This window comes from Centruroides sculpturatus, unplaced genomic scaffold (assembly GCF_000671375.1).
Source record: "Centruroides sculpturatus isolate CEXI.00-Female unplaced genomic scaffold, Cexi_2.0 scaffold373, whole genome shotgun sequence".
NCBI lineage: Eukaryota > Metazoa > Arthropoda > Arachnida > Scorpiones > Buthidae > Centruroides > Centruroides sculpturatus.
The window spans coordinates 305,429-325,254 of NW_019384580.1; the positions used below are offsets into that span (position 1 = coordinate 305,429).

The 19,826-nt window shown below is 29.7% G+C and overlaps 1 protein-coding gene across 1 annotated transcript in view; it reads right to left on the reverse strand.

Moving 5' to 3' along the window:
• Positions 1-19,826, reverse strand: part of LOC111624455 (aladin-like) — a 54,598-nt gene that overhangs the window by 31,517 nt on the left and 3,255 nt on the right. The window contains 8 exon segments of the mRNA XM_023367290.1: positions 3,160-3,287; positions 3,289-3,322; positions 8,202-8,285; positions 10,900-11,058; positions 13,611-13,645; positions 13,992-14,119; positions 16,319-16,383; positions 16,560-16,684. Of these exon segments, the coding sequence (XP_023223058.1) occupies positions 3,160-3,287; positions 3,289-3,322; positions 8,202-8,285; positions 10,900-11,058; positions 13,611-13,645; positions 13,992-14,119; positions 16,319-16,383; positions 16,560-16,684 (758 nt within the window).

Consider the following 19,826-nt stretch of genomic DNA (forward strand, 5'->3'; position numbering starts at 1 on the left):
TATCTCACGCGTTTTCAAACGGCGATCTGCTAACACCAAATCGTAAACTTTGTCGATATTTTTTTCAGTGACAGCAGTTGACGGCCGTCCGCTGCGAGGGTCATGTTTCACACTCTCTCTGCCAGATTTAAAAAGGGCTGTCCATTTTTTCACAGTGGTTTACGAAGGAGCAGACTCTCCCAAAACTTCATCCATGTCAGCTTTGATTTGAGATGCGGTCAACCCTTTTTCATCAGGTATTTTATGACCGCACGAGTCTCCGTCTTCTCCATTTTTCACAAAGCATGTGCACATTGACTATCTGCTAAGCTGTCGTGGCAAAACTTTACAACTAATCAAGCGGAAATTGGTATCGTATCTTTAGCAAGGATGGCTGAATTATTCCCGCCAAAAATTAAACTGACCGCAGCACCGCATATAGGCAAGGCCGCGAACTTTTCGAACAGCCCTTGTATGTACGCTGTTCAGAGGGATCCTATCTTTCTCTACTGTCTATTTCCCCCCTTCCCTTACCCTCTTTTCATCCGGCTAAACACCTTGTGTACTTTCGATGTCTTTCATGTATGTATGTATTTATGTATGTATTTATATATGTGTTGATATACAAAACAGTTTAGTTCTGTTTTTGTATTTATATCATAAAAGTTTTATATAGAAAATGAATTTTACTAGATAAGTTATTGTATAAAGTTAATACTACATAGTGTCTGAAAAATTACTGTATAGTAAGAAATTTGTAATGACTTTATTGTTACATGTATGATATTGCATAAGAGACTCATAAGTTGTATGACCTAAGTTTCCACTTTGTGAAAGATGTCATTACTGCTTGTTCTCAGATATTCTGGTTTTTGGGCTACAGTTTTATGAAAACTTTTCTTTGCTGATCACAATCTCTGGTGGAGTCCAGCATGCTAGGTCTCTAGACTTAACTTCCTTGGATTTTGGGAACATTGGGAGACATTTCCAGCATCTTACTGTAGGAAAAACAACAATATTGTATATAAAACTTGTATTTTATTAAAACTTTACTTAAGCCCTTTACAGTAATTTTTTGAACACCCTGTAGCAGTATATCTACTGTAATTACTTGACTTATACTGCAAACAGATACTGAACAAGAAATGAAAAGTATCAAATCCAAGTTAATTAATAATTCAATATTTACTATGACCTCAAAAAAAAGGGCTGTCCATTTTTTCACAGTGGTTTACGAAGGAGAAAATTTACAATATTTGATTAAAAATTTTACTTTTAATAAAATTTTTAATCAAAGCATAAACATGCATTTCCACTGAAGAACCTTCTTAAAATCTTCATGAAAATCCTTCACATTCTGACAACTATTTAATTTGATATTATTTAGAAATTATTATTGTATGCCTTCTTAGCATTTATAATTTATTTATGTATTTAAACTATAATAAAAAGACATTAAAAATAGCATTTGTCTCACATGACTATCATTTATTCAATGGTTATTTGAGCTTCTTGGGCCCAAAACCATTGTGACAATCTCCTTCCATTTTTCGATCTTGAGCCTCTTACATCCATCAGACAGTACACCCACTCTCTGTAGATTCCTCTCATCCATCTTTCAATTGCACTGGAGGGAGTCCAAAAGGTTGTTTACCCTAAGGTTCCCAGGTCAGCACTTTGTGCACATCTCAATTCATGTCAGTATGGGCTACATGTCCTGCCCATTTGATGCATCTCTCAGCTATAGTTTGTATGATGTCATAGTCATCAACTTTGTGATGTAGTTCCTCATTGCACATCTTTCTCTTAGTACCAGTTCTACTACAGGTCCAAAGATCTTCCTGAGAACTTTGTTTTAAACAACTTGCAATTTGTGTTTGGTGACTATGCACAGGCCATGTTTCACAGCCATAAAACAGCATTGGTCAGATAATAATTTTATACAATCTTAACTTTACCTTTCTGGAAACTTGTTTAGATTTTAGTACTTTTGCAAGCTATAGTATGATGTGTTAGCCTTATGAGCCTTGAGTAAATTTCTGTTATAATGGAGTTGTTATTGTCCACTACAAATCCTTGGTAAGTGAAGTCACTGATCCTCTTAAATGTGTACTTCCCTTACTCTGATGTCCTCTTGATAATAGCAGATACTTTGTTTTTGATTCATTAACCCTCAGGCCCACCCTCTCTGCTTCTGAGATTAATAGTGATGCATTTTTGATTAGATCTTCATGAATTATCAGGCATCATCATCCACATATGCCAATGCTTGATGAAAGCCATTCAGTTCCACTCCTTTGTCACTTTGCTGCAATTTACAAATAACTTTTTCAAGTGTTAGATTAAACAACAATGGAAGAGAGTCTCCTTGCCTAAGTTCTGTAGTTATTGTCTCACATCACTATGCAATTGCAAATGTTTTATATAATTTTTTCTGGACTTTTTTTTTATTTCATTTAGTTAACAAGTATAATGTTAACATTTTAATATCCATTAACTAATATATTTTTATTTTTAAAAACTAAAACTTTCCAATAGGCAAAAACAAATCTTTTAAAATTTGTTTGAAATTAAAATTTCAAAACACAAGACTAATCATAATGAAGCTGAAAATCAGAAACACACTAAAATCTTTGACAGTGTTGACCTTTTATTTGAGGCTATACAGCATTATTAAAGAATTAGCAGAGTTGCATTGCTGGTGAAAAAACACTATGACACTAATTCAAAGTTAAAAAGTTATTTGTGGTGTCATCTGTTATGAAATGTTATTAAAACATAACTTTTATATAATTAATTATTACAAAATGACAAAAACTTAATTTTGAGGGCAGGGTCAACTTCTCTTAAATGCCTCATCACGATGACATCACTGCACCTTCTCCAATTGTCACAGAAGCTGTGACAGCTTTTTATTTTTGTTCTACTTTAGTTGTGCAAGCAGATTCATATGTAGGTGGTTGGATTAGGACTGGAGCAGGTCCAAGAGACAGCATGGCAGAAGAAAAATACTTGGATACAAGTTAAATAAACAAATACCTAAACAAATATCTACAAACAAATACCTGTTTATTTGTTCATAGGATTTAATTTCTGACAACTCTAGCAAGTCAATTTATATTTTTAGTAGCCTTGAGCACAAGAGAGAGAGTTTACAAAAGTTCATAAGTTGATAAATACCTTGTTGTGGAGGTTCTAAGGATGACGTAGGTGAATGTGATGAGAAAGGAGGTGACATATCCATAGATGATGGAGGTGAATATGTTGATGAAGGAGGTGATGAATCCATTAACAAAAGGGAGATGCACAGATACGATTATCTTGATGGAGCAACTGGTGATGACTGCCAGATTTGGCCATTTGTTAGTGTATTAGAACATAGAACAGCAAAATACAGATAAAGATTAAAAGATTGTGAGAAAGTGTCATTTTCGACACTGAGAAAGTGAAAGCGGAAACTCTCTCAGGTCATACATTAGTTATATCCTGCTATTTAACCTGCTGTTTCCCTTTTTTAGAAGTATCTTTTTGTTATTTATTCTGGGTTTTCACAGGTAGAGACAAGTTATTTTAAAAAACTTGTAAATACTAACAACTAAAATTTTCATCAAGTCTGACCCCACTCAAAATATGATACATGACCTCCTCTATCTCCCCACTTCCTCAACCTTTAACCACCAAAATTTAATAGCATTAATGCCCCTTATATATCAGTTATTGTGCCAAATTTTGTTTCTTAATCTTTACCCCATCCTGCACACACACACACACACACACAATTTTTTTCTCCCCCTTTTTGACTTTTCTGGGTTCACAAAATGTCATGATTTGCAAAACATCCAGAGTCAGATTCAACATGATTACAATATTTTTGTGTTATATACAAAGTAGCTGGGAAAGTAAAAGTCAGTGTTATAATGTTCAAAAAACAAACTTTGATCTTGTTTTGTGCCTGGTCTCAGCTGGAACTATCATGGTGACTTTATATTTATTGCTTTCTTCATATGCAAATATTTTCAAGTATTGTGTTTAAGACATTTTAACACTGACTTTAGTAGTAGTGGTTTGACACATACTAATCACAAAATTAATTTTTCGAGTAAGATTACAAATATTATTATAAAATTAAGTGATGAGTAAATTAAATTTAGTGGAATACAATTATTTTCAGATTATAAATAATTTTGATGAAATAATATTAAATTGCAGTGACAGTAATTTGTAGAGTTTTATTATCAATACTGAAATTAATTATTTTCTCAATTGATATATTTGTTGAGTAAAATGGAATTATTTCAGATAACTTCCACAGAAACATTGGTGTGCTGATATATAATTTCAGATGAGAAAATATTACTATTAGAGCCAGAACAGCTATAGCTGAAATAATTTTTTTAAAAATTACACATCCAACTCTTATTCATTACACTTTACTGACAGAGATTTTTTGGAGAATGTACCATTTCCATTTAATATATATACTCAATTTAAATCTGTATTCAGTTCAAATAATGTAGTCAAATAAACAAATATAAAAAAATTGTTTGTACTCAACCCTGCTTCGACTGGGAAACTTTCTCACCATTAGAAGAACATACTATTTGTTATTTTAAAAATTATATTGTCTGAGATATCATCAGTCACTGAACCGATTTATCTAAAACAGTGTTTCTCAACAGGGGCAATATCACCCCCATGTGGGTGTTTTTCCATGTTGAGGGGGCGATTAGTAACCATTTTATATTTTGGGGGCAAAAAACAATTTTCTGGGCGATATATACTATATCGCCCAGAAAACATTGAATTTTTCTGAATTTGAAACAAATTGAAACAAATGAAAACATTATATTCTTAATATAATGTTTTCATTATATTAAGAATAATTAGATATTTTATTCGTTATATCATACAATAATTAAACAAATAACATTATACCAATCACTAGTCTATTAAACAAAGTACGAATTTGGCATTAGCCTTGGCCCTTGGCATCGGAATTTTGAAGTGAGGAAGCAATAATGGTTTTATTGAAGGGGGCAACGATTCGTTCGAGGTTGAGAAACACTGATCTAAAACATTTATTTCAGAATTTGCAGATAAGTTAAATTGGAAATACATATGGAAAAATTACATATTCCCTTATTCATTTATTATATTTATTACATAAAATGGGATTTAATTTGCCAATATCAGAAATTACACAAACATTTCTTAAAGAGGTTTTTAAAACATCTTGATTGGAATAAAATTGCAGAATTTCAAACTCTTTCAGATGATTTTATTATCGTTGTCATTCATAGATTTGATATAAAATAAGTTTTAAAATACTAACAATTAAAAACCGAGACTTTAAGCGAATTAAAAAATTATCTAAACTGGGATTTTGTTTCTCGCTACCAAAAACTTGATGAATTTATTGACGAGTTCCAAAATCAACTTTCTTGGTGTCACATTTTTAAATATCAAAAATTAAATCAAGAATATATTGTCAGCAATTGCAAAAATTTATTCCTGCACTTACTCGCAGAAATGTGTCATGCTTTAAATAAACTGAGAGAAAAAGTGGAAATACTTAAATAATTTCAGTGTTATATTTTTATAAGTATTGATAATAAAACTTGACAAATTATTTGAAATCTTAATTTACTCAGCAAATTTTAAAAATTATTTGTAATCTGAAATAATTCCACTCCACAAAAATTATTTGTAATCATAATAATAATTTGTAATCTTAATTTATCAATAAAAACACTTTTCAAAATAATTTCATTGTTATATTATTTCAAATTACCACTCACTTTGGGAAAATTAATTAAAATATTTATAATAAAACTTTAACTCCTTTTTTACAAATTTGTGATTAGAAATACAACAAATTTTTATTTTAAAAGTTATCTGAAATAATTCCATTTTATTCAATAAATATCAATCAAGAAAATAATTAATTTTGGTATTGATAATAAAACTCAAAAATAATTTGTTAAATAATAATTTAGTTTACTCAACAAATAATTTCAGTATTGATAATAAAATGCGACAAATTACTCTCACTGCACTTTATATTATTTCATCACAATTATTTGTAATCTGAAAAGAATTCTATGCCACCAAAATAATAATTTAATTTACTCACCAAATTATTTGAATTAATTCTATTCCACCAAATTTAATTTACTCACCATTTTATTTCTACTCATAATTTGCTTGTGCTCACTTAATTTTATAATAATATTTGTAATCTTACTCAAAAAATTAATTTTGTGATTAGTACATGTCAAACCACTACTATTGATTTTTTTAAAGCTTCAAATTAAAGGTCATTTCCATCAAAGGTTTTAGTGTGCTCTTGATTATCACCACATATTATGGCTAGTCTTATATTTTAGCTTTATTTTCAAATAAATTTTATAACAATTTTTTAAAAGAAGTTTTTAATTCAATATGTTTCATGAAATATTCAGTTAATCACATTATATTCAATAGAAGGAATGTTAAAACTCTAATTTGGATAACTTATTTAACATACAAAAAAAATAAAGTGAAACAAAGAACTTTAAATTAATAACTGTTACACTTTTCCAGTGATAGGTTTATTCAGAATATGAACAAATGTTTTTGGTTTATTTTATAAATATTGTTTAACCTGTGAAACACAGTGTGTCCATGGTGCTAAACAAAGCTAAGTTAATAAAACCAGTATTGGATAAACATCATTTTAGAATTCTTGAAACATGGGAAATCTACAAAGCAACATACAAAATAAATACATCAACTATAAAGACTCTAATTCCCTTTATAATTCTTGAAGGTCATAGATAACCCTGAAAAAATAAGAGCCAGATTTATACATAGAGAACATTCAAATTATTAATGCACCATGATATTAAATGTAAGGCACATTAATCTATGATTTATTTTATATATTTTCATGTTATTTCATACAGGTACATGATCCAGTATTAAGTATAACTTTTCCATATGGCATGACTGGCCACTTCATAGTAAGGTTTGATCTACTTTCAAGAGTCAAAAGTACCAATGATCTACTCCATAGTTTTGTTTCATAAAAGCTTAATAAGCCATCCTAATAAAATTATCCTGCAAAACATAGTTTATTTATGTATCATACAAAAATTAATGTACCAGGTTATTTTGTTTTAGTAAAGACACTAAAGTATAAATAAAATGATACTAAGTATTTTTCACCACAACCAAAAAATTCCACATTTCTTTCTGTCACACAAATTATAATTTTGCTTCAGCTCTTCAGCACAGTCATTTTTACAGTGAACTGAACTATTTATGGTATAATAAAACAGTTTTTAAAACAACAACATACTTAGCTATCAATGATATTGACACAAAGGACTCTTCTTCCTATTCATCTCTTAGAACATGGTATTACCAACCTATAGCAAACAGTTAAAAAATTTCTCTGTGAAAAATATGATTTAATATTCTTATTAAAATTACAAGTGTTTTTTGCATTTTAACAAGTCATATTATTTGTGATTGACCAAAAATGATGCAGCAATTGACCGGTCAATCATGATCGACTTGTTGGCCAGTCCTGCTGTATAGAAATTTAAAATAGTGGAACCTCTGTATTCGTAATATTCAATATTCGTCACATTTTGATGACTTTTTTCCCTCCATATTCATCAGTATTTTCTGTATTCGTCCTCATTCCCAACACCGGCAGTGGTACTAAATTGCATGCCCACACCAATCAGCTAGCCGTGTTAGCTAACTGTAGTTAATCAGTCTGCTTTGCACGGTCCTCGTGTGTTCTTGGTTTCTTGAATTGGTTATTTTCAAAAACTTCAAAAAGAAGTATTGTAGAGTTGAAATATTTTAAATTTTAAACATTAATGTCATAAAATGCACATAAACATTCCTTTGTAGAATTTCAAAACTTTGTATATGTTTCAAAAGATAACCTGAAGTAGGTTTATACATAAAACTGAAAATATTTGTTTGTTCATATTCTGAATAAACATATCATTGTAAAAAAATAAAAGGTATTGGTTTGAAATGCCTTATTTAATGATAATACATTGCTAAAAACATTCCATATTCTAGCTTATGTACTGTACATATTTTTCTAATATTCAAAGAAATGTATATGATATAATAATAGCAAAATACATAAATAATCAACTATTCAAATTTCATAAACATATTTAAAATAATTTCATTAAAATAAAGTAAAAATTATTTACCTTGTTACTAAAGAAGTTGGATCAATTTGCCATACTAAAACACCCGTATTACAAGCAACAGCAAGAATAGAAGAATAATAAGGTCTTAAAAATTACAAAATAAAATTATTAGTTATTAAAACATATTAAAATAATCACTTACATAATTATAAAGAAAAAATGATAAAATTTACAGTGTGATCATTATTTAGAAGTATACACTTTATAAGAATTTTTGATACAATGGGCTGTATTCTTTTATATCTCTTTGTCATTCAGGAAATAAAATATTCCATACAATGAGTCTTAATCAATATTTATGAAAACAAAATATAATCACAAAAGATTGTAATTCCCACATACCCCAACTTGGCTGAATAGTTGAACAGTTAAGGTGTCAGCCTGCCACTCTGGGAAACCCAGAATTGAATCCAGATGGGTTGAGAAAAATCAAAAAACCCATGAATTTTTAGAGATGGCCTGTCTAAACACATCAGGCCTCATCCCTCATCACCCTCACTGTGGATTTGGCCAAACTCATAATTGGCTTGCTAAAAAAGGCCCTCTTAGTGCCTACAAGGCAGAAAAAAAAAATAAAAGAAAGAAAATACTCCAATTAGATGGCCATAGGTTCCATTTCCATTTTATTTGTCTCATTGTTTCACATTGTATCATCATTCATAGAACAATAAGTGCCATTGTTCTAACAAGACTTGTAACAACTGACTTGCAATCATCTCTTTTCTATCAATAATTGCAATGCTGTTATAAAAATTTAATTTTCTTTTTTATTTTGAGAATCATTTGATACCACCGATGATCCAGATTCCATGGAAATGATGGAGTCTTTAGAAATGGTGGATAGTGATTAAAAAAAAATGGTGTGTAAAAATATTTCTATGATTTTTCGGATATGTGNACAGACAGTATTGGAAAACAACATGCACAAAATGTATTACGACAGAGCCATAATAACAGATAAAACAATCTACCACAACAGACTAGACATCACATTCATTGACAAACACAATAAAATCACATATATTATAGACATATCCATTCCAAACACTCACAATGTACAAAACACATGCACTGAAAAAATTAGCAAGTGCACAGAACTCGCCCAGGAAATAAGGCATCTGTGGAGGATGGAAAGGGTGCTTATAGTACCTGTCATTCTCTCCTGTACAGGTGTGATACCACACACACTACACAAAAGCCTGGGAACATTAGAATTGAATATAAATACATACATCACACTGCAGAAGGCCACTATATTGAATACATGCCATATTGTTAGGAAATTCCTGAATACAGACACTGACACACTTATTAAATTATTATTATAATTAAAAGAAAAAATAAATTTCAAAGTATTTCTAATCTCAATTTCATACTTTTGATTTAAACTAAAATGTGTTTCTTCTATAATTATTTCAAAAATTAAAAACTATTTACATCGTGAAAAGAATTTTTTAAAACAAGTTTTCTCATCAGAAAATAACACTGTTCTGCATCAAAATCTTCCCTTTGTAATTTTTTAAATGTATTTTAGTGTGCTGAATATGAATCTGAAGTCCAAAATCTTCTATTACACAGTTTTTAAAAAAATTACTACTTTTTGTAGAAAAATGCCTCTTATACAAACTTTCTGTTACTGTTATTTGAATAAAATATAAAACCAGAGAACTATATAATATGCTAACAGGTCTTCAAGGAAGATACACTAAATTCTGATGTTTTTTATGTGAATGAGACAATCGAGCAACAACCAGTCACTACTTGGTAAAAAGGTGGCCCAATTGCACAGCAAACATAAGGTCAGAAGAATATTGCTTTTCCTGCTCTGGTAGAGAAAACTAAAATCCTCTTACCTCCTCTTCATATCAAACTCAGTTTGATGAAAATCTTTGTGAAAGATAAGGACAGAGAAGAAAGCTTTGTTGACCTGATGCAAAAGTAAAAGAGGAAATTTTTATTGGTTCCCAAGTACAACAGCTTTTAAAGGATTCTAGTTTCAAGAATGAACTTAACACATTTTTGAATTGTTTCACACTGTTCTTTCACACAGAAAGAACAGTGTGAAACACATTCCAAAATGTGTGCAAGAATTTTTTTGGGGAATGTATGAGCTAACAACTGAGGAAACTGTGGAGGAGTTGGAAATGTCCTGCCAAAACACTGGGTTGCAATGGGTCAAGATGCTTTCCTGCATTCCCATTTAGTTTTTTCCTGCCAACCTAGGAGCTGTTTCTGATGAACATGGAGAAAGGTTCCATCAGACTCTCAAATGGGAAAAGTAGTATAGTGGAAGATGGAACGAGAAGATGTTAGTGGATTACTGCTGGACTCTAAAGTGAGAGACTTCAGAAGAAGAATATAAAAGGAAAAACATATTAAGTGTTCAGTTTTCAAATGTATAGAATTATGCAAAAGGAGTAATTAACATAAATTTATTTATATTTAATAAGACAATCAGCAATGTGTGCAGCCAATAAATATATTTTGAACAAAAAATGTTTTCCTTCAAAACCTCATTTCTCTCAAAAGTGGTGGATATTAGGCCAATTCTGTTGTCAGATTTGGATTCAGCACCATTGAAACTATAAAAATCAATGAAAATGTTTGATGGGAGCAGAATATTTTTTGCCAAACAGTGTAATCTATCATTTCCTAAATAAATTTTAAATAAAAGTTAAAAATAAAAAATTATACTTACTTCCATGCCATTGAAGTAACTTCTTTTTGCAATCTATGTTTTAAAACTGGAATCATTTTATTATTTGAAGTAAATATTCTAATTGAATCATCTCTAAGAGCAACTGCACATTTCATAGTTTGAGGATGCCAAACTAACACTCTCACAATGCCGGTGTTCCTATTTAAAAATACATATTAAAATTATTTTGTATGTTTTATTCTGAAATAACAATATTCATATTGTTATATTGTAATAATGTCATATTGTAATAATAATAAGGTTCATATTGACATACAAACTGCCAGTTGTGCCCTTTTGGTAACTGTTCAAGCAGTTCGTTCAGTTTGTTAGGAGTTGAAATTATCTTAACCTTTACTGAACTTCAGTTTGTTGAACCAACTAACTTTTTCCTTAAAACTGGTAATTGTAAACAAAATCACTTTGAATAATCACGTTCCTACTCAGTGTTATGTAGTATGAAGCGATCAGCATTTTTCTTTGTTAGTGTTCATTTATAGTGATTTGTATGACAGCGTGAACCTAGCTTAATATTACAGTGAGTGGGTGATCGGCTAATGAACATAAGCCATTCCAAGATTGTGTTTGCTACCCAAATTGCTCGTTAATCGATTATCAATTAACCATAGATTTTTATGGGAATTTGATTTTGTTCTGGAGACCCCAAAAATAAAAAATTATATAGTTCCCTACTACGTTTATTTATATGTAATAATAAGAATACATATGTACACAGTCTTGCATTTTTATTAGTCATGGTTTTTTTCATTTGTGGGGATTAAAGAATCTGTCCAATGTCGATTGCTTTTCTCTCTTCTTCAGGATTTTTTGGAACTAATTAATAGCATTGTCGTTGTAGAGATCCACAAGCCTATTAACATGAATCTGGTTTGGATGCTATTTGGATGACTATTGTTCTGACATCCTCTCACTTCTTGAAAAGATCTTTAATAGCAGATGTCAGAATTGGTCCTCTTTCGTCTTCCTCTTTTTCAGAAGAAATCACATCTCACTGAGTTTCTTGGTGTTATACATTTAAGAATTCTCGAAGTTCTGTTTCAGGTTCCATTATGAACTCTTCAATGTTCTTTATTTCTCAGATGTGATTTTATTACTCCTATAGCTGCATAAGTCTTCTTGATTATATCTTTCTTAGCTAAGATTGTGCCTACAGTAGACCTGTTCAAGCCACACTGCCTGGAAACATCAGACATCTGCCCACTCTCTACCTTGGCTATTATCTCTTGCTTGGTTTCTGTGGTAAGCACAGTTCTTGAAACTCCAATCTTTTTAGATTCCATATTATCAGTTTCTTTTTTAAATAAAAAGTTCGGTAAAGCACTTACAAAAATTCATAGAACAGAAATCAACTAGTGCACAAAAAAATTTTGTAAATGTGAGACCCGGATGAAATTTGAAATTGGTGTTAAAATGTTAATGAATATCCAATGACACAATTAAACTTGCTCCTTTTGAAAATAAAAACTGACACAAAATTTAATGAGTGCCCGCCCGACAGTCTTGTGAAGACTATAAAAAATATTCTTTGTCAGAAAGGTAAACAAAAGGCTAGAATTACAAGGGAGAGAGTTTCAAAGTTCAGAGGAATACTATCTGTCGATATCGGATTGAGCATTGATGGCAATGTTTCCTGAGCTGCAGAAGGTTTTGAATTGTCACCTAGAGACAAGGGAAGGCCAATTGATATTCACTGTTTTACGTTGCTTCTTCTTGTGTTTGTTCTGTGAGATGTTTGTTACTTGAACATAAAAATCTTTGTGAAAGTTTTCATTATCCGATTTGTTCATAGTCTAAATTGCTTGTTAACTGATCACCCACTGTATTTATTAAATAATAATATTAAAATACAATGTAATTTGATCACATGATTTGTATAAATATATACAATTTAAATAAACTTTATTAAGTGTATTTTATAAGGTAATCAAAACTATTCCACTTATATTAAAAATATATATAATGTAAGTGTATGGTAACTTTTTAGTTATTCTGTATTTAAGTTTAAAAATGATATCTAAAAATTTTAATTTTAGACATATTTCAAAAATATAAGGGTGGATAAATAAATAAGCAGCTAAAAACATCATCATGACTGGTTATTTATTGATCCATCCTTGTATTAATTATATCAAATAAAATTTAATCTGTTCAGATCTATACAACTCCATTAAAGGAAAATACTAATAGTAAATATGATATAATATTAAGGAGTCCTTTTGTATTTCTATATTATATATATCAAAGTTTTTTTTAAATTACAGATTATATTTTAAGACATTTTATGGCTTAAAATACTCTACTTCAAATGTTCAAATAGCACCATTAAAATTTTTGGCATTGCAATCAAATGACAAATAAAAAGGTCTCAAAAAATATTTAATTGTGATTAAAATACAAAAGGAGTCTTCATATTATAGTGTTTTAGTATTTTATTTTAAAATTTAATCTTGTATTAATANAGCTTTTGTACATTTTCTGGTTTCTGCTGCCAGTTCCATAACCATTGCAAGTAAGTAAGTAAATATAAATATCTTTCAGACTTCTACAAATTTTCAATGAAAAATTTCAATATACATTAGAATTATAATATGCATTTAAAATTTATACATGTATTTTAACTAGTTTAGTCACTCTTAGCAGATTTTGTGCCAGTAACTCCACATGCTCCTTCCAGATGCATTGTAAATTACTTCAGACAAACTTTTTTCAATCTGTTTATATTGTGCTGAAGAAATAGTCATAACATGTCACAGTTATTTTGAGATACATATTTACAAAAAACAAAAATCTAAAATTGACCAATATTTAAAAAATCGTCATTTTTATCCATAACAAACAATAAATGAAAACAAAAATCAATATTTTTTTCTCATAATTCCCAATATCTTGGTAACAACAACAGCAACACCTTAACACTGAAGCATTTACACAAAACAAGTCTTTGCAGTTTGCTATACAAATCATACTCAGGTTACTTTAAAAGATATAGAAATATTATTAGTAAGGTTATCAATGAATGTTTTATTCTCAGTTAAAAATTAAGTGTCAAAATGTAGTCAAGTAGCCAAAACTGACAGCTTGGCCTTAATAATAAAATGTTTAATTACCCTGAGATGAGGAAAAATGGAAGCCTTCAATATTTGGAACCAGTTATATGTTGTAAGTAAAGAATTTGCAGCCTTTCCAATCCAATGATATACTAAAATAAAAAAAAATAAAAAAACTTTTTTCATTTACAAAATTTTAACTATTTTTTAAAATATTAAAAACTATTATTTTCAAATATTCACTTTAAAATTAACACTAAATATTTAAAAATATTAATAAAATACAATTGACTACATATAAGCATTGTACTGAAAGGTATTTTTTTTTTACTATCTATAAAGTAAACCATGTATATTAATAAAATGTTTGCAAGGAAAGAAAATGATAAATTTAATAGAGAGGCTGTAGGTGATGTTTTCAATGCAAAAATGTATATGTTGGATAAAGAGAGATCTGCAGGCAAGATTGTTAACAAATTCAAACTTGGGGCATGAATAACCAGCTTTGTATACAGCAGTTGCCTCCAGATGCAGCTCCTTACATATAAACGCTGGCATTGAAGGATACAAATACGCCCTGCAGATAAGTGTAGAACTGGCAGTTCAGCACCACCTTCCTGTAAGCCTAGAAGTTTGACAATGGCATTTGGAATGTCAGTGGAATCATGCTCAACATTCCAAACTCCATTGTCAAACTTCTAGGTTTACAGGAAGACAGTGCTGAATGTCCAACGTACACGTTTTTGCGATGAAAACATCAGCTGCAGCCTCTCTAATATCATAGATATGTACAGTACTTCACATGATATAATGATAGTATTTGATATACAACTCTGCAATAATACAAGGTATTCCAAGATGAATGCTACCATTTTAAATTGCTGTAATTATGTTAATTACTATCTGAGAATTATGTGATGTCACCAATCAATAGCATAACTGTCCAAGTTTCATCTCCTGTCTGCATTCAAACATCTTGTCATCTCCTACCACTAGGAAGTGTGATAAATAAAAATGATGACTCCACAAAAGAGAAAGCATTTTGTGTTCTACAGTTTGCAGTCAGAATCACTCATTATTCAACATGTGTAATCTGCAGGAGCCATAGAATTGTGGCTGCTATGGGAGGAGTGACAACAAATATGCTATAGTGAGTGTAGGAAGAATTTCAATATCAGTAGGATGCATGCCGCACGACACAAGGTTGCATGCACTGAGAAATTATAATGGACAAATATAAAACTTGGACAGTTTTCCAACATTTTAATGTGTATTACAATGTTCTTGGATAATAACATAATTACATTAATTTAAAATGGTAGCATTCTTTTTGAAAAACCCTGTATATTAGTTTGTAAAAATTTAGAAAACGTGATAAAACAAATTATATAAACAATGGAATTCTTGATTGACTAAAAATGTTTAATAATAATTATTGCCAGTTGAATGACTGAGGCAGTTAAAGTATCAGCCTAACACTCTAGGATCAAGAAACAAATCTAGGTGGGTTGAAAAGATCCAGTAATTTTTCAGGGATGGTCTGTCCAATTATATTGAGTCTTGTTCTTCATTATTAATTATTATAAAAAGATGAAAGGCTTAATTTGGAAGGTAAGATGAGTTTTTTAAAAATTATAAATGCCAATAATGTTGTGAAAAAGTATCAAATAAATGAGCAGTTATAAAGTGTAACAATTTAATTATTAAATATAAACTTAACAACTCACATACAGTTAAAAATGATGAATTAGCAACAATATTAATTAATTTACACTATACCCTCCCTTTGGCTCTACTTTTTTTATAATTTACATTTCTTATAATTTATAACAATTTTATAATTTACATTAATATGTTATATTGCCAAATTATATAACAACAAATAATGAATAAAATTTTCACTAAGCTCAATCCTACTAAGATATGAGAGATGACCTCCCCTCTATCTCCCTATTCCCTAAACCTTTAATCACCAAAATTTCATAGCATCAATGCTCCTTATATACAAGTTACCTAGTCAAATTTTGTTTCTTAATTTTTATCCCATCCTGAGATATTGAAATAGATGCCAACATATATATGTATATATATATATATATATATATAAACTCTCTCTTTTTTTTACTTTCTTGGGTTCAGGATCTCAAAACATCAAAATTTGCAAAAAACCTGTAGGATCAAATTTAACACAATTACAATACTTTCCCATGTTATATACATAACATCCAAGAGAGTAAAGTTAGTAAATGTAAATGAAGTGCTACAACACAACTCCAAGTCAGCTATTCAAGAAAAGAAAAAAAAATTAATCAAAATTATTTACAAGTAAAACTGTTTGAAACTAAACAAACCAAAATTTTCTTTTACTTCATTCCTAGAAAGTTCTTTTAAAACACCTAAAACTCCACTTTCATTCCTAGAAGAAAAAAAAATTATATGTTATAATATATATCTTAATATTAATATTTTAATTGTTAATAATATGCATTTTGATAAAAGCTTTTGGAACAGAATTAAAATCAAAANTATGTATATGAACTTATGGTTTTAATAGATATTATGTTATAACAATGTAAAAATATTTGTATTTACCATGAATTTATTATTTTTTTATAAGTAGTACTTGATGCTTCTATAAAAGCATTCCTAGCACTTTCTCTGCTTACGTGTGGACGAAGAATATCAGAACTTACATCAATATTTGGATAAGATGCAATCTAAAAATAAAATTAAAAACAGTATAATTTTAGTTAAACCAAACTAATAAATATGTAATTATGATTATCATCTGTGGTGTTTCAAAATATAACTGTTAGTTAGATTAAAATTTAATCAGTTTTGATATGCATAAATGAGCTTTTTTGTTGTTGGTATAAATATAAAATATATATTTCAGTTAAAAGTAAGTTTCAAGCAAAAGATCCATTTAGTATGAATTTTCTAAGAATTCTTATCATTTGTCCCTAAACGTAATTATCACAATGATAACAATAGCCAATGTTTGATTATAATAGGAGAATTATTTTTAACTAATTTTATACCGTGTGTGTTGGGAACGACTGATTATGATAACAATAGCCAATTGATAACATTATCCATGATTATAATAATCAGGTTCCAAGATTCCTGTTGATGGTATATTGATGTTCCTTAATTCTATATGGCAAGTTGCATTTGGTAGTCCCTATATACAAGCTTACTGTTAAAGCATCAGTCATCAATAAAATCATTGACCTATGCTAGAATCATCAGACCAGCTAAAGACCTAAATTCACTTGACCATTTGGAGACTTTGAAGATTTATAAAGCAAGCAAAAAATTTGTATCAATTATCAGGATACAGACTTAATATCTACTGTATGGGCTTCTTTCAATGAAATCTAAAATGCCCCAGCTCTTTCATTTACATCTATTAATTCCTTATTTTGGTTGTTTATTAATAATTATTATTAATTATATAATTGTTTGTAATTACTTATTATTTTCTATATTTTGTTATTAATGTTACATTGTATTTAAATTTTATATGTATTCTCTTTCAAATATTCCACTCATTCAAAATATTTTTTTTTCAATTGCACAACTGATGAAGGTCTATAAACTTAAGTCAAAAATAGCATAGTGTTTAAAATGTCTACTCAGACTTATTTTATTAACAGGACGTATTATACTGACATCTTTATTCAGCAAAAGTTAAGAAAGCCTATCAGAGAAAACAAACAGTCTATTTTTCTACACTTTATACACAATACAGTAGAGTCTCAAAAACTCGGCACTCGATAACCCGGCAGTCCGGATAACTCGGCCATACTCTGGCAGGGCAAAAATATCCTTAGTTAATTAATTTTCATTATAGACAGCTTTATGCCTCATAAAGTATTTTTCTGAGGTCTGTCTTATCAGGTAAATTACTGTACACAGTGTATTCATTAATTTTCATTTTCATGTAGTAAAGGCTCTATGCCTTCATAAAGGACGTACTTTTCCTTTAAGGGTATTTGGGCAGTTTATTCTCTGTTGTATTCTCAAGTAAACAATACATACATATACANCTATCTATAAAGTAAACCATGTATATTAATAAAATGTTTGCAAGGAAAGAAAATGATAAATTTAATAGAGAGGCTGTAGGTGATGTTTTCAATGCAAAAATGTATATGTTGGATAAAGAGAGATCTGCAGGCAAGATTGTTAACAAATTCAAACTTGGGGCATGAATAACCAGCTTTGTATACAGCAGTTGCCTCCAGATGCAGCTCCTTACATATAAACGCTGGCATTGAAGGATACAAATATGCCCTGCAGATAAGTGTAGAACTGGCAGTTCAGCACCACCTTCCTGTAAGCCTAGAAGTTTGACAATGGCATTTGGAATGTCAGTGGAATCATGCTCAACATTCCAAACTCCATTGTCAAACTTCTAGGTTTACAGGAAGACAGTGCTGAATGTCCAACGTACACGTTTTTGCGATGAAAACATCAGCTGCAGCCTCTCTAATATCATAGATATGTACAGTACTTCACATGATATAATGATAGTATTTGATATACAACTCTGCAATAATACAAGGTATTCCAAGATGAATGCTACCATTTTAAATTGCTGTAATTATGTTAATTACTATCTGAGAATTATGTGATGTCACCAATCAATAGCATAACTGTCCAAGTTTCATCTCCTGTCTGCATTCAAACATCTTGTCATCTCCTACCACTAGGAAGTGTGATAAATAAAAATGATGACTCCACAAAAGAGAAAGCATTTTGTGTTCTACAGTTTGCAGTCAGAATCACTCATTATTCAACATGTGTAATCTGCAGGAGCCATAGAATTGTGGCTGCTATGGGAGGAGTGACAACAAATATGCTATAGTGAGTGTAGGAAGAATTTCAATATCAGTAGGATGCATGCCGCACGACACAAGGTTGCATGCACTGAGAAATTATAATGGACAAATATAAAACTTACTAAAAAATTTTTAGATTGCATCTTATCCAAATCTTATTCATGTAAATTATAAAATTGTTATAAATTATAAGAAATGTAAATTATAAAAAACACTAGTCCGAAACACAATATTGTGTATAAAGTGTACAGGTGAAAAATAAAGACTGTTTTCTCTGATAGGCTTTCTTAACTTTTGCTGAACAAAGATGTCGGTATAATACGTCCTGTCAATAAAATAAGTCTGAGTAGACATTTTAAATACTATATTAATACTATAAGGACACAGAGGCATGTGATTTAATTAAGTCAAAAATGTTTTTGTTTAATTAGAAATTCTTGTTGAGACTAATTTTAATGTGTAAACTTTATTTTATTGTCACATGCTGTGAAAATTGCACTTTTAGTCTGCATTTTGGAAAATTTACATAGTGCAGTGGAATATCTGCATGATTTACATATTTCTATTTAAATGAATTAATTTATTTTATTGTAAACATCAGTGAAACTAATACCATAGGCTATACATGTTATCATGCAATTTAGGAAAGATCTCTTTTGTACTTGGATAAATGTTAATCTTTCAACAGTAGACTAATTGGGTATGATTCTACCCCCAATAGTGGAGAATAAACATAGGAAATTTTTAAAGTATTTTTCCATGCGTTTTTTCTCATTACTGTTTTGGAAAAAAATTTTGAAAACAGTTATGTCTAGTAAAGAAAAGTCTTTTTTATTGTTACATAATTCATTTTTTATGTGAATTTTTTTTGCGGTAGTTTTAGGCTAGTTTTTGGCAATACCCCCAAAACAATTTAATGACTATAGTCGTCACTCACTGCTGAGTGGTTAAAGTGAACACTCTATAAAACATACAAACATATATAAACATATATTACAAACATATATAAACT